Source organism: Euleptes europaea, chromosome 19 (assembly GCF_029931775.1).
Source record: "Euleptes europaea isolate rEulEur1 chromosome 19, rEulEur1.hap1, whole genome shotgun sequence".
NCBI lineage: Eukaryota > Metazoa > Chordata > Lepidosauria > Squamata > Sphaerodactylidae > Euleptes > Euleptes europaea.
This window is the reverse complement of record NC_079330.1, coordinates 21,693,171-21,707,477: the sequence shown is the minus strand read 5'-3', so window position 1 is coordinate 21,707,477 and position 14,307 is coordinate 21,693,171. Positions and strand designations below refer to the sequence as shown.

Below are 14,307 nucleotides of genomic sequence, written 5' to 3'. Positions count from 1 at the left end.
ACCTGTTGATAAATGCAACATCTCTGCATTGGGAAGTATCCCCTGGTCTGGCAGAAGGCAATTAACTAGCAGGAAAGAGGCAATAGTGACAGCTGCAAACACTAGCAGAGCAGATTTGGAGTAAGTGCTGAGAGATTGAATCCTTCTGCAGTGGAGTAGCTCAAACCTTTCCAGCATTTTCCTCATCCCCCACTAAGGCTGCAGGAGCTTTGCTGGATCAGACCAAAGATCTGCAGAGCGACCTGTTTCACTCAGCAGGCAACTGAATGCTCCAGACAAGATACGAAGCCAATAGACAACTCTTGCTGTTGACGCCATCCCCTCCAGCAGTTAGCATTCAGAGGTACACTGCCTCTATACATGGAGGTTCCATACCTAGTAGCAAGGGCAAAGGAGAACCCTGCTTTTTGTGGGGGGGACCTCTGGCAATCCAATAATTTAAAAGAGTAAAGAATGACAGAATAAAACGTCGCAGCAAAATGAAACAAAGCAACAAGGAAATCTTTTATATGAAAATAGGGAGTTAGACTTACCTGCAGCCACCTAGAGGAGAATGCAATGGAGGACCTGCCACCAACTTTTTTTTCTTCTTGAAATCCTCCTTCCGTGGTTGAATGGAGCTTTTCTGAACATGGAGCTTGACTTTGTGAGCAGGGGTTATCCAAACTTGGGAGGCTCGCTATGATAATACCTGGGACCCTTCCAAGAGAGGAGGGGATCTTCTCTGACTTGACATTTGCTTTTCTTCTGCAGACTTTGAAGATGGTGAGCGAGTTCAAAGTCAAAGTCGACCAGGAGAAGGTCCTAAAATGTCTGGATCTCCTGAACTTTCTCCTGAGAACTGTGACTCAGCAGGTACGCATATCATTCTTCCTCCCTGGCTCTTTGCTGTTTATCTTTGCCCTTTATCCAGATCACACACATTTCTTGTGGAGGTGCTTTTAAAAATCATTTAAGGCAATTCCAGATGATTTGGGTGGTTCCGGAGTCTCTCTCGATAAGGGTGCCTGCATGGGACACTTTAGGCAGGTTACTTTGGAAAATACCATATTACCTGAAAGAAAGACAAACCTAAATGTGAGAAAACCCTTTTAAAAAGTTATACACAAAACAATGTAATACTCTAAGCAAATTTGAAACAGACCCCTCTTTTTTTCTTGATGACACATTTAAGGGGGGGAAACTGAGTCTTCATTTCACATACATAGGGTAACTCTTTTCATACGGGAACCCCTTGCAGATAATCCTAGGCTGACTGTGCATAGAAGTGACTGGGATCATGCCTGCAAGCCCTTCCTGGTGTTTGCTCATTTAGGAAAATATCAGACCCTTGTAAACATCTGCCTTAGTCTCTCCATTTTTATCCTGCCCTTCTTAGAATCATAGATTTGGAAGAGACCACCATGGTCATCTAGTCCAACCCCCTGCACAATGCAAAATTCACAACTACCACCCCCAGTGACCCCTACTCTATGTTCAGAAGATGGCAAAACAACCCTCCAGGATCCCTGGCCAATCTGGCCTGAAGGAAAATTGCTTCCTGACCCCAAAGTGGCGATTGAACGGCATTACCCTGGGCATGTAAGAAGGGGCCACAAGAGCCAAGCACTGATGCAACCCTTCCTGCCCTCCCTCTCATGACCTGCCTAAGTTCGCAGAAGCAGCATTGCTGTCAGATGGCCATCTAGCCTCTGCTTAAAAACCTCCAAAGAAGGAGTTCTTCTAAGGAGCTCAGGGCAGCACACAAAGTTTCCCCCTGTTGTAGGTCAGCACTCTAGCCACCACACGGTACCCTCTGTCGTTTTGTATATGATCTGGAATGCTGTGAAAAATGGGGTCCCAATCCTAGGTATATATACATTTGTGTGTGCACAGAGCTCTCTGCAGGTGTTCTGTGGAATGCAGGCATTTGGAGGTGAGGAGTTATACCTGCAGGCAAAGTCCCTTTCCCCTCTACCTACCTAGGAACATTTCACCAGGCCAGGGGTAGCAGTGAGAGAGAGAATATGAATGAATCTTTTTATTAAAATTGATTCAATCACTGAATCAGTCATTCATGTTCTCTTTCTGAATGAATCTGATCAGGACCACAGAAATAACATGAAGGAGAACAACAGTGTACAGTATCCCAAAATCTGACTGTGCCTAACAATTACAGTATTCCATGTTCGCTTTTGGGAGGGGGGAGTCCTTGGTGTCAGTTCCAGTTGCACTTAAAAAAAAGGAGTAATATCACCTCAAGGTGATTCTTCCCTTCTGTTTTTGGAAGTAGTGAATCTTTCTTTTTGAGTGAACTCTCCTGCAGCTAGTCAGCCCAGGAGGGAAGGCCCATTGAAAAGAGAGTTTTATCTCATCAAAATGAAGGAGGGGAGAAACCCGGAACATTGACTTCACCAAACTGAAATAGTATACAGAATTGGGTCACCGGAGACAGATCTGCGTGTTTCTTTCTTCACATGATTAATATGTATTTCAGAATTTGGTTTTCCTCGGGTTACCGAATAACATTTGCTGTGGTTTTATGGCCTTTTTCTAGAAGCTGAATGTGGATCTAACAGACTTGCGGGTTGTGCTGCAAGCACTGAGTCAGCACGAAGGATTTGGGAAGTCCACACGACTCGGGAATATCTACTGGAATGTCATGACGCTCCTGGGCTTCACGTGAGTGCTTTCGATCTGCCACTTGAGACTTGAACCCAGATCTCTCCAAGTCCCGAATTGTGTCTGCTGTGATCTCACCTGCGCTTTGCACTTTCCTTTTCCTTCTTTGCTCCCATGACCCATAGGTCCTGAGCAGTTATTTCTTAGAGGAGATTATGATCGAGAGATACTTGGCCACAGCCAATGTTATACTTGGATCTCTATCTACCAGCAAAAAGGGGACTATTTTATCTCTTGTTATGGTGGCAGGGATTCTTGCCAATATGTGGGTAATCCATTTATCTCGGTGGTGTTTAAAGAGGGGGCATTCCATCATCTTATGAGATAATGTGTCAATTTTCTTTGTATTACATGGACATCTGCACTTCGTAAAAGGGCTTGAGGGGAGAGAATGAGCACCAGGATCTTGTGCAGGCTGTTCCATTCTGGAGTGCATTTGGCAATATTTTACTCCTTGGCATTATTTTAATCTGCAGCTAATAGCTATTGATGGGCCTCTCCTCCTCCTCCATGAATGTGTGTGATTCCCCTTTCAAAAGCCATCTAAGCCACTGGCCACCACCTCAGCTTATGCAGTTAGTTCTGCATGTTTATTTAGCAGTGGGTATAAAAGTAACAGCCGTGACCTGAATGGCCCAGGCTAGCCTGATCTCGTCAGATCTCAGAAGCTAAGCAGGGTTAGCCCTGGTTAGTATTTGGATGGGAGACCACCAAGGAAGTCCAGGGTTGCTGTGCAGAGGAAGGCACTGGCAAACCACCTCTGTTAGTCTCTTGCCATGAAAACCCCAAAAGGGGTCGCCATAAGTCGGCTGTGACTTGACGGCACTTTACACACACACACACACACACAAAAAGTAACAAGAGGAGGGCTTGCAGGGGAGGGAAAACCCATCACCTGCTGGACCCCTACTTCTGCTCCATTTGCTCTGCTTAACTGCTTGGTTCCCCCCACCTTCCCAACCCACGCAGTCAGATGTTTTCCTTCTGCCTCACCTTCCCGACCTAACTGCCTGGTTTCCTCCAGGCAGCGTGGTGTAGTGGTTAAGAGTGGTGGACTCCAATCTGGAGAACTGGGTTCAATTCCCTGCTCCTCCACATGCAGCCTGCTGGATGACTTTGGGCTAGTCACAGTTTTCTCAGAACTCTCAGCCCCACCTACATCACAAAGTGTCTGTTGGATGGGGTGATTGTAAGCCATTTGGAGACTCTTTATGGTAAAGAAAAGCAGGGTATAAAAACCAACCTTCTTCCTTCCTCCCAACTGCTGCAAAACACCCAGTTCACTCCCCACTTCTCAATCTGCCCAATTGGCCAGTTCAGTCTCCCTTACCAAGGCACATTATTTTCTTCCTGCTTTCATGTGTTCCTTTAATGTGATGTCTGCACAGGCATCATTGGGTACTTTTGGGAAGGTTTTAGCCCACACACACAGAATTTTGGGGACAATTTTATGTATTTCCCCCCTGAAAACCTAGGATTACTCCAAGTTCACAGAAATATGAACTCTATCCTTGGGTGCCCACTCCCCCTTGTGAATCACAGAAGGGCCCCCTCTTGCTATTGTTTCTTGTGTCTGTCCTGAATCTACTACCCAGTGAGTAATGCCCTCCAACAACTCTTTTCTGCCATAGCGGGGAGTTTAGCTAAAGGAGGAGAGGGGAACACAGAACAATTTGTACTCCTTGTTTGCTTCAGAACATCTAGTACTTGTCTCAATATGAGAACCAGCCTCATAAAGCAGACACTTTGGTCTGTCCATGAATGTTTGATTTGCTTTAACATCCTTTACTAGCTCAAAGTCTTATCAAGCAAAGCCCTTTTGCTTAGTTCATCTCTTTGTTGGCACAGACCGTATGTACATTTCCTCTCTTGACTTACAGCCGGCCGGCGAAGGAGAAGGTGCCAGCCCAGCCAAAGAACCCAACTGAAGCAGAACCTGTGAAGCGGAAGAAAAAAGGTTTCCTGCCAGCTACTAAAAAACGCAGCAATCGCAAAAAGGTTCCTGAGCAGCCCCGGGAGAACGGTGCTGAAAGTGGCGGCAAACAGACCGTTGTGGATGGCGCAGAGGCTATTCCTTCCAGGAAGAGGAAGAAGAGAAAGAACAAGAAAAAGAGAGGGGCAGGAGGGAGCCAGGACCAAGTCCCCAATCAGCAGGGTCCTCCGGCCAAAAAGCCAAAGTTACCACCAGGCAGTGCCAAAGACACTGACTCAAAACTTGGCAATTTGAAGAAGAAAAAGAAGAAAGAAAAAAAAGGCAAGAAGCCAGTTCATGTAGATGGGAACTGATTTCACAGCTGTGGGGTGGGAGTGGCTTTTATAAATGTATAGAGAGTTGCATTTTGCACCATTGTATTATTTTAATAAACTATCTGCGTTGCTAATAACGCACACCCAGGTTGTCTGAGTCTTGGTTCAACACCCGACTCTCCAATTATAACTGGAATGCCATATTGAGTCAGCCAGTTACCACCGATAATTAAAAAGTGTTTTAATCACCTATGATGGGATCCTCCAATTGATCAGGAAGCAGGCTTCTCAAACTAGGTGGTTGTTTTGCATATGTTACTCAGAAGCAATGCCGACAGCGGGCGCCATCTTAGAAAAGGCACTCTGCCTTTCTCCTTCACCACAGGCGGGAGCAGGTTTCTCAAACTAGGTGGTGGTTTTCCATACGTTACTTAGAAACACTGCGAATAGTGGGCGCCATCTTAGAAGAGGCATCCCACCTTTCTCCTTCACCACAGGTAGGAGCAGTTTTCTCAAACTAGGTGGTTGTTTTCCATACGTTACTTAGAAACATGGCTGACAGCGGGTGCCATCGTAGAAGAGGCATTCCACCTTTCTCTTTCACCACAGGCAGGAGCAGGTTTCTCAAACTAGGTGGTTGTTTTCTATACGTTACTTAGAAGCACTGCTGACAGTGGGCACCATCATAGAAGAGGCACTCCGCCTTTCTCCTTCACCACAGGCAGGAGCAGGTTTCTCAGACTGGGTGGTGGTTTTCCATATGTCATCTTAGAAAAGGCATTCCGCCTTTTTCCTTTATCATAGGTGGGAGCACATCTTCTAAGATGGTGCCTAACACATAAAAAAATTCTTTTTCTTTTATGCATGTTTGAATCAACTGACCCTCACATGAAGAATCACATGAAGAATGGGGAAGGGGCCGTGGCTCAGTGGTAGAGCATCTCCTTGGCATTCAGAAGGTCCCAGGTTCAATCCCCTGCATCTCCAGTTAAAGGGACCAGGCAAGTAGGTGATGTGAAAGACCTCTGCCTGAGTCCCTGGAGAGCTGCTGCCGGTCTGAGTAGACAGTACTGGCTTTGATGGACCAAGGGTCTGATTCAGTATAAGGCAGCTTCATGTGTGTTCATGTGTTCAAGAATAGGTTAAAATTTCCTTTAATGGCGTGGCAACTCTAATTAGAGCATTCCCCCCCACCCCGAACCGTAGTAACCTTCAACCTACAAATGGTCAGGCCTGTGTGTTTTTTAAAAGTGGGTTACCCTATATCCCTCCGTAGGAAAAAAAATGGATGTGTTCCATTTACAGTCAATAGCCGATCAATTCTCATACTGACCTAAAATGGTTTGTATGCTATGCAAAAGCTGCCCATAAATCAAATACGAAGAGCGTGCAGATATTTTAAAAAACATTTGCCCTTTTAATGCCACTGTATATTAAGCTTAGGGCAACAGGAAAAGAGGAAGACCCAACAAGAGATGGCTTGACTCCATAAAGGAAGCCCTGGCCCTCAATTTGCAAGATCTGAGCAAGGCTGTCAAAGATAGGACATTTTGGAGGACGTTGAGTCATAGGGTCGCCATGAATCGGAAGCGACTTGACGGCACTTAACACATATTAAGCTTGCTCACATAACTATATCAGGCTGATGGTGAGCTCAGCTCCGGATCTGCTAATTAATTGCATGTTTTTTTGTGGTTTTAAATTCTTCCAGGACTGGGGAGATCTATGCTTCAAATTTTCTCCCAGCCACAAAGCTCCCTGGGAGACGGGGTATTGTTTCATTCATTTAAAACATTTGATCCCGCCTGACCCCCTCAGACTCAAGGCAGCTGACAATATAACCACCAGATTGCGAGGACACAAAATATACTTGTCGGATCAGGAAGATGAAAACAGATTAAAATGCACAAATTACACATTAAGAGGCATTCAAATAATTAAAAAAAACCTTCCAGAACTAAAAAAATCATGTAGAATTAAAATGAACACAGCTAAATTTGGTGAAAGCATTTGCCTTCAGGCTTTCTTTGATACCTCACAAAGTGGTTGTGAGGAGAAAAGCTATATTGCCATTCTGGACTCTGTAAAGGTAACGTCTAGGTGAAAATGTAATAGATTTTTTAAAATCTATTTTTAAACCTGACTTATAAGGATTGGAAAACATTAATACAAAGGAGACACCAGATATTTGTAGGGAGGGAGGAAGTCGGTGAGGAAGTCAATTATTATTCAGTATATTTAATACTGAAGACATGCACCTAATAATTTTTAATGTTTTATCGAGTCAAAGATTGGTATATAGGATGTATTGTCAAGTGAGATGTATAGTAATTATTGAAAAATTAATATATATATATATAAAACTAGATTTAAAAAATGAATGTTTTTCCACAGGTCATGTGTTTTAGTTTCTGTGAGGAACATATTTACCTCAGCACGAAAGGCAGTGTAGTTAGAAAAAAAGGTTTCTTCTCTAAATAATAGCTAAATAATAAGGGTGCTGAATTGCTCTCAAGATTTTTTTTCCACCTTCAGGAACTTGGATATTGGAAGAACCAAGCAATGTCAGGCTTGGTTCTTCCAATATCCAAAAAGACTTCCAAAAAGTCCTGCAGTTTATCAAAAGGGGGGGTTCTCAGTTCTTGGCTGCCAAACTTGTCTGGAAGACAGTGAAATGTACAGATGGAGAAACTTCCAAATGGTAAGAGGGCTGTGAAGAAATGTTTCCAAACCCCTACCCAGCCATAGGAATCCATCGGGTGGCCTTGGGTTAGTCGCACTCAGCTTAACCTATTTGCAAGGTTGTCGTTGTGAGGATAAAATAAGAGGCATGCATGCAGCACCACGGGTTGGGAAATACCTGGAGATTTTTGGGGCGGAGCCTAGGGTTGCCAGTCCCCTCTTTGCAACCAGCGGGAGGTTTTTGGGGCGGAGCCTGAGGAGGGTGGGGTTGGGGGAGGGGAGGGACTTCAATACCATAGAGTCCAATTGCCAAAGCGGCCTTTTTTCCTCCAGGTGAACTGATGGAGATCAGTTTTAATAGCAGGAGATCACCGAGCACCATGAGGTTGGCAACCCTAGTGGAGCCTGAGGAGGAGGGGGTTTGGTGAGGGGAGGGGCTTCAATGCCATAGAGTCCAATGGGTAAAGTGGCCATTTTCTCCAGGTGAACTGTCCTTTATCAGCTGGAGATCGATTGCAATAGCAGGAGATCTGCAGCCACCACCTGGAGGTTCTGCCACGGAGTCTCCAATACAAAAGTAGCAAAAAATTCTTATTGGTGCTTACACATGTAACATCAACAATACAAGAGTGAAAGATACATATAAGAACAATCAGAGTTATATACAGTATGTACAATCTAAGTAAGGTGCAATCTCAGTGCACCCATTGCCATGTTATTTCAAGTAAATGTATTTTCTTCAAAAAGTCCAATAGTAGGTACTATCCCAAAAGCACACTTTTTGGGAAAAGGTGGGAAAAAGTGTGCTTTTGGGATAGTACCTACTATTGGACTTTTTGAAGAAAATACAACATTTACTTGAAAGAACATGGCAATGGGTGCACTGAGACTGCACCTTACTTAGATTGTACATACTGTATATGACTCTGATTGTTCTTATATGTATCTTTCACTCTTGTATTGTTGATGTCATATGTGTAAGCCCCAATAAGAATTTTTTGCTACTTTTGTATTGGAGACTCCGTGGCAGATTTTCTAACCATTGGTATTGGCAAGGAGGTGCGGATTTTGTATTGTACCACCTGGAGGTTGGCAACCCTAGTGGGATACAAACATGCTTGGGCTTGAAGCCACGCCCCACCTTCCACATAGCCAGGAGGACACACCTTCCCTGACTGGTTGCTCAATTAGCCTGCTTGGTTGCCTAGATTACTGACCGCTCATTCCCTGCTGGCTCCTTCTGCACATGGCAGTTTGTGCCATCTTTCCCACCGCCACCGAGTTTGTCCTGCAAATAGTGGATGGGGTTATGGGGTGAGCCGGTAGTAGTCTCCTAGACTGCATTACTTTTTACTGTAGAGAACACATCAGCCATTGAACCTGTTCGCGTTGCACAGGATTGCGGGAAACGATCTAGAGAATGATCACCGTTTCATGGAGTGAGGGCGATGTCCAACAGGTCTAGCTGTGCTTGAACATGAGCTGAGCCACGTAGGGGCTGTGTTTCCTGCCTCCCTCCCCTGGCATTGCATAATGCAATGGCAGTATAGTTGGCTTTAAAAAAAAAATCTCCCCCTCCTCTTTCTACTTCAGCCTTTCTTGTCCTGTTCCAGTGTGCGTGGGGGAAAAGATTGGATGTTGATGGCAGCGTAGGAGGTAAAGAGTGCAGCAAGACCATTAGCTCTTCGCTGGCTTCCCCCATCTTCCCCCTCTTTTCAAATTTGCGGTTTTAATTATTCTTTAATGATACCGTCAGAGAGCTCCCCCCTGCGAATGTGCCTTTGAGGAAACAGCTGTTCCATCTATTGTGTGTGTGCGTGCGGAGAAAACTCCTGTTGGAGAACATTCACAATAGCTGTGAAGTTTTTAGTTAAGGGAAACCAATCTTGGCTTTGGCACCAAAGGGCTGCCGAAGCACACACCAGGCAGCTCAAGCTGTCGGCCCCCTCGAGGCACACTGCTATGTTGATGCTGTCTTCATCACCCTTGGTCCAGAGGCCTTTTGACGTGTCTCATATGGGTCTCCCCCGGCGTGGTGTAGTGGTTTAAGAGCGGCATATAAACTGGAGAACGGGGTTCGATTCCCCACTCCTCCACATGAAGCCTGCTGTGACCTTGGGCCAGTCACAGTTCTCTCAGAACTCTCTCAGTCTCACCTGTCTCACAAGGTGTCTGTCGTGGGGAGGGGAAGGGATTGTGATTGCAGTTTTGAGACTCCTTTCGGGGTATAAATACCAGCTCTTCTTCTTCTTGCATCTCTATCAGGAATGTACGATGAGGATTAAGTATTTGAGCGAAAGCATGATCTAAGATGGTTAACACCGACAACTCCATTCTCAGTTGCCCAGGGGTTTCATCCTAGGGAATTCTTGGTATTTGGTGCCAGACTCAACCATCTGGCTAGTTCAGTTTGGAGGACTAGGCTAACCACCAGGTGTAGTATTTCTTGATGTGATGCTTAGCTCCCTGAGTAGTTATGAGTACACAAGGCTGCTTTATACCGAGTCAGACTGTCGGACCATCAAGCTCTCTGTTTTCTTCTCTGTGGGTCAGTGGCTCTCTGGGGTCTCAGGTAGAGAAAGATCCTTTCCTCTGGTATATAATTTCTAAACACTCCCGCTTGTCAAAACAGTATTCCCAACTGATCCATAGAGAGACAGTGTATAGTGTAATTGAGAGATGTGAGGGCCAGCCCTGTATTTATCAGTGCCACCGTGATATCTTTGTAGAAGTGGTTAAGATACAATGGATGGTGGCTGAAACAAAGCATGTGAGTATGCTTAATGCTGGACCTCGGGAGGTGATGAGCTTTCCTTCCCTGGAAGTTTTTAAGAAGAGGCTAGATGGCCATCTGTCAGCAATGTTGATTCTATGACCGTAGGCAGATCATGAGAGGGAGGGCATCTTGGGCATCTTCTGGACATGGAGTAGGAGCTGCTGGGGGTGTAGGTACTTGTGAATTTCCTGCATTGTGCAGTGGGTTGGACTAGATGACCCTGGTGGTACCTTCCAACTCTTATGATTCTATGATCTCTGGAAAGGGTTCAGATGTGTGCATGGGTGTAAGTGTGAGAGAACCTCTCCCACATTGAGTGGTATTCACACAATAAAAATTCTCAGTAGGATGTGAACATGAGCAGTGAACATACCCAGGTCTAAGCAAGCCTGCCACTGGTGATCACAGAGGGGAGGGAGTTCTTCAGGATCCTCTCAATTCAGTCTCAGTCACTTGATTTTGCTGAATATGTAATTAGGCTCCACAACTATGTAGATTGGCATTTATTCTCTGGAGGAATAAGCCCCCTCCATCACACACCCAAGCGTACCAATATCACATTTTGCATACAAGCTGCTGTTGCATGCCGAATCAGTAGTCTGTATCAGGGCTTGCTGGGCTGTGGAATCTTGTCTAGACTGGCATAAAACTGTCTATCCATGTGCCTTTGCAAGGATGTATTACAATTCTGCACATTTCAGCACTGGGGGAAATGAGATGCATAACCATTTCACAGTCCTTTTCTCCTGCGTTGTATTGATTTATTCAGCAGTATCCTGGTCAGGGCTGATTTAAAAGCTGATGTTCCTTTGATTTAAAGGTTCTCCAGAAAAGCATCGTCCTATTCCTCAATAGTTCAAACTGAGCTCACTAGGTATCAGGTAGCACTGCATTGTGCCACAGTATTCCTGCGTGTTTACATACTTGTATAGTACCATCAGGATGCATTAATTCACTTAGGAAGAGGGCCTTCTAGGGTTGCTAACTCAGGGTTTAGGGAATTCTTGGCGATTTGGAGGTGGAACCTGGGGGAGAGACCTCAGCAGGGCCTAATGCCATAGACTCCCCTCCCCCTCCAAAGGAGCCATTTTTTTCAGGCAACTGATCTCTGTTGTCTAGAGATCGGTTATAATTCCTGGAGACCTCCAGGCCCTATCTGGAGGTTGGCAATCCTAGGGCCTTCCACTATGACGAATGGCAGCTAATGGCTTTAACCTTAGGAAATCCTAAACTGTTTGGGACTATGATAGTTAAAAGCCTCCCCCTCTTCCCAGCTTGAGTCTAACCAGACCTTCAAGATCATGCCTGAGAGCCAGTACGAGGCCCTGATTCATATGCCACTATCATCCAAGTGTTAAACAGATGACTAGGTACAACAGGGCCTTTTTGGTGATGGTGCCAAGACTCCAGACTTACCCCGAAAAGCACTTTCGGCCCTTTTCACATCCAGGAAGGCAGTAAGCACATTTCTTTTTCAGTAGAACTCTGTCCTATTCATCAGTGAGGATCCTATAAAAAGTTGAATATAACTCTTTTAACAGAGTGCCAGGCTCAGGGCGTTTAACAACACATCAATACAATAAATATTACAAAATACAATAAAACCCAACAGATAAAAACAATTTAGCTATCCCCATAAAATGAGGGATACATCACATCTCGTGAGTCGTTTGGTTGAGGTGGTGAAAAATTTACCTTCCCATTTTGTACAATTTATTTGCATTTCCATTACAGGCAAATTGGGTGGGTGGGCGGGCAGGCAGGGGGACTATGGCTGCATCTCTGCTCAGAAAGGCATCCTACCGTAATGGAAAACCTTCGATCTTTGTAACTTGCCAGCATCTGGCATGTTCTCTTGTCTTTCTAATGCGAAACTTGCATGACTCTGTCCACTGCAGGCTGGCAAACGTCTTTCTGCCTTCTCCAGAGAGGCAACAGATGGGACTGCGTTGTGGACAAAAACAAAGCAACCCAGGGGAGTCTGATTGTTCAAAGAGGAGTTGTCAGGGCACCGGGTGCACGCTACCAGGAACAGCGCAACAGCTGGGATGCTCCGAAAAGCTAATCTCTCAAGAGGGATTTAGAGATCCTATTTTCACACTTAGAAAATAAGATAAACTGGATTGCTTCAAATCTGCCAAGAGCCTAGCTTGGAGGAGTATTGATTTGCAACAGGTAGGGGTTGCTGTGCTTTGGGAATAAGAACAGGAAAAGAAACCTGGACAGCTGTTAGCGTCAACGCTATGGCCTGGCGAGACAGGAGCCTGTGCTTTGCATTTTGATTAAGGCAGTTCAGGGCTGCCATTTCCGATGGTTGAGAGAGCTTGGCTAACGCACACGAGCTCCAAGCTGAACAGGCAAACAGGGTGGGCACACCATATTATGGAACACAGCAGCCACTATTCAAATAATGTTAAACAATGCAGAACAAACAGTCACACTCCCAAAGTGCAGGTGAAAATGCCTGCTCAGAGGCTTACTTAGGGCAGCAGGCCCAGCAGCGTGGTATAGGAGGAGCTTCTTGCCGGTGGTGTCTGCAGGCCAACACAGCAAAACATGTTTGGGGGAAGAAGAGGAGTTGGTTTTTATATATGCCAACTTTCTCTACCACTTAAGGGAGACTCAAACCGGCTTACAGTCACCTTCCCTTCCGCTCCCCACAACAGACACTTTCTGTGAGGTAGGTGGGGCTAAGAGAGCTCTAACAGAGCTGTAACTTGCCCAAGGTCACCCAGCTGGCTTCGTGTGTAGGAGTGGGGAAACAAATCCAGTTCACCAGATTAGCCTCCGCCGCTCATGTGGGGAATCAAAGCTAGTTCTCCAGATCAGAGTCTGCCACTCCAAACCACCAATCTTAACCACTACACCACGCTGGTGTAGCAAGCAGGCGCCAGCAGTATTTGTGCAGCTGAGCTTCTAAGCAAGCATGGGCTTAGCAACAGTTAACTTTTGTTGGTTCAATTTTAAATAATTCCGCATCTTCCACACCAGACCCTTAAAAAATGCCCCCCCATCACCCCAAGCCTCCTCCCTTTCAGGCATGTGGCTCTAATATACTACCCTTTTATATGCAAACATAACAGGAGAAGGAAACAAAACTTTCATCTTGGATTTAGCGACCAAAGAACAAAAATGTACGGAGGGGCCCTTCCCTGTTTGCTGCTGCTTTCGTCAGGTCTCTTGTAGGACCTGCAGTAAACCCATGTGGAAAAGAAGTACCAAAGCTTGATTTCCATGCAAGCATCTCTTCTCAAACAGTTCCCCCTCCTCCGCATTCCTCAGTGTCGACCAGACATCTTTAAGTGGCGGCAAGAGCCGTGCAGCCAATGGAAAAATAACGGCAAGGTGAATGTTGTGTTTAAATACTTTTTATTTCTTAATTTACATAAACATATCTATGTTTTTAATATATATATATGTATATATATTGGACTATTTTTTTCCTTATACTCTGAAATTCGCCATCCGTTTCGTTGCTCTTAAAAAATAAAATAGCCATTTGAATATATATATATCTTCTTCTGAAAGAAATCAGAAAACAATTGAGTCCTGCCTTGTATAACAAGAAAACATCCATTAATGCTCCCCATTCCTTCATGTTGTCAAAGTGATTGAAGTCTCGCTTCGTGGAAACTGCAGAGCAAGTGACAAATCCGGTAAATATGGGTCGGGAAAAGATGGGAAAGGAGGAAAACATCTTCCCAGGTTGCAGGGATACCCTTTGATATGTATGTTTATACTATAATCATTCACTCTTCTGATGTTCCTTTGTGGATGAGGTTCAGATATGAACAACCATGTTTTCCAGCTCCTCGCTGCATTTCTGCCCAGTTTTAAAAGTCTGCACATCTGATTTCTCCCCGTATTTGTCTGATGAAGCATTCATTGTAACTCAGAGGTTTGCTAGCATGTTCCCACTACCCCAACACCAGGACGGTTGA

At 45.0% G+C, this 14,307-nt stretch overlaps 1 protein-coding gene across 1 annotated transcript in view; it reads left to right on the top strand.

Moving 5' to 3' along the window:
• Nucleotides 1-5,044, top strand: part of MYBBP1A (MYB binding protein 1a) — a 53,240-nt gene extending 48,196 nt beyond the window's left edge. The window contains exons 25-27 of the mRNA XM_056865105.1: nucleotides 754-855; nucleotides 2,537-2,661; nucleotides 4,542-5,044. Of these exons, the coding sequence (XP_056721083.1) occupies nucleotides 754-855; nucleotides 2,537-2,661; nucleotides 4,542-4,947 (633 nt within the window). The 3' untranslated portion in view covers nucleotides 4,948-5,044. The remainder of the gene's footprint in view (nucleotides 1-753; nucleotides 856-2,536; nucleotides 2,662-4,541) is intronic.
• The last annotated feature ends 9,263 nt before the right edge of the window (nucleotides 5,045-14,307 follow it).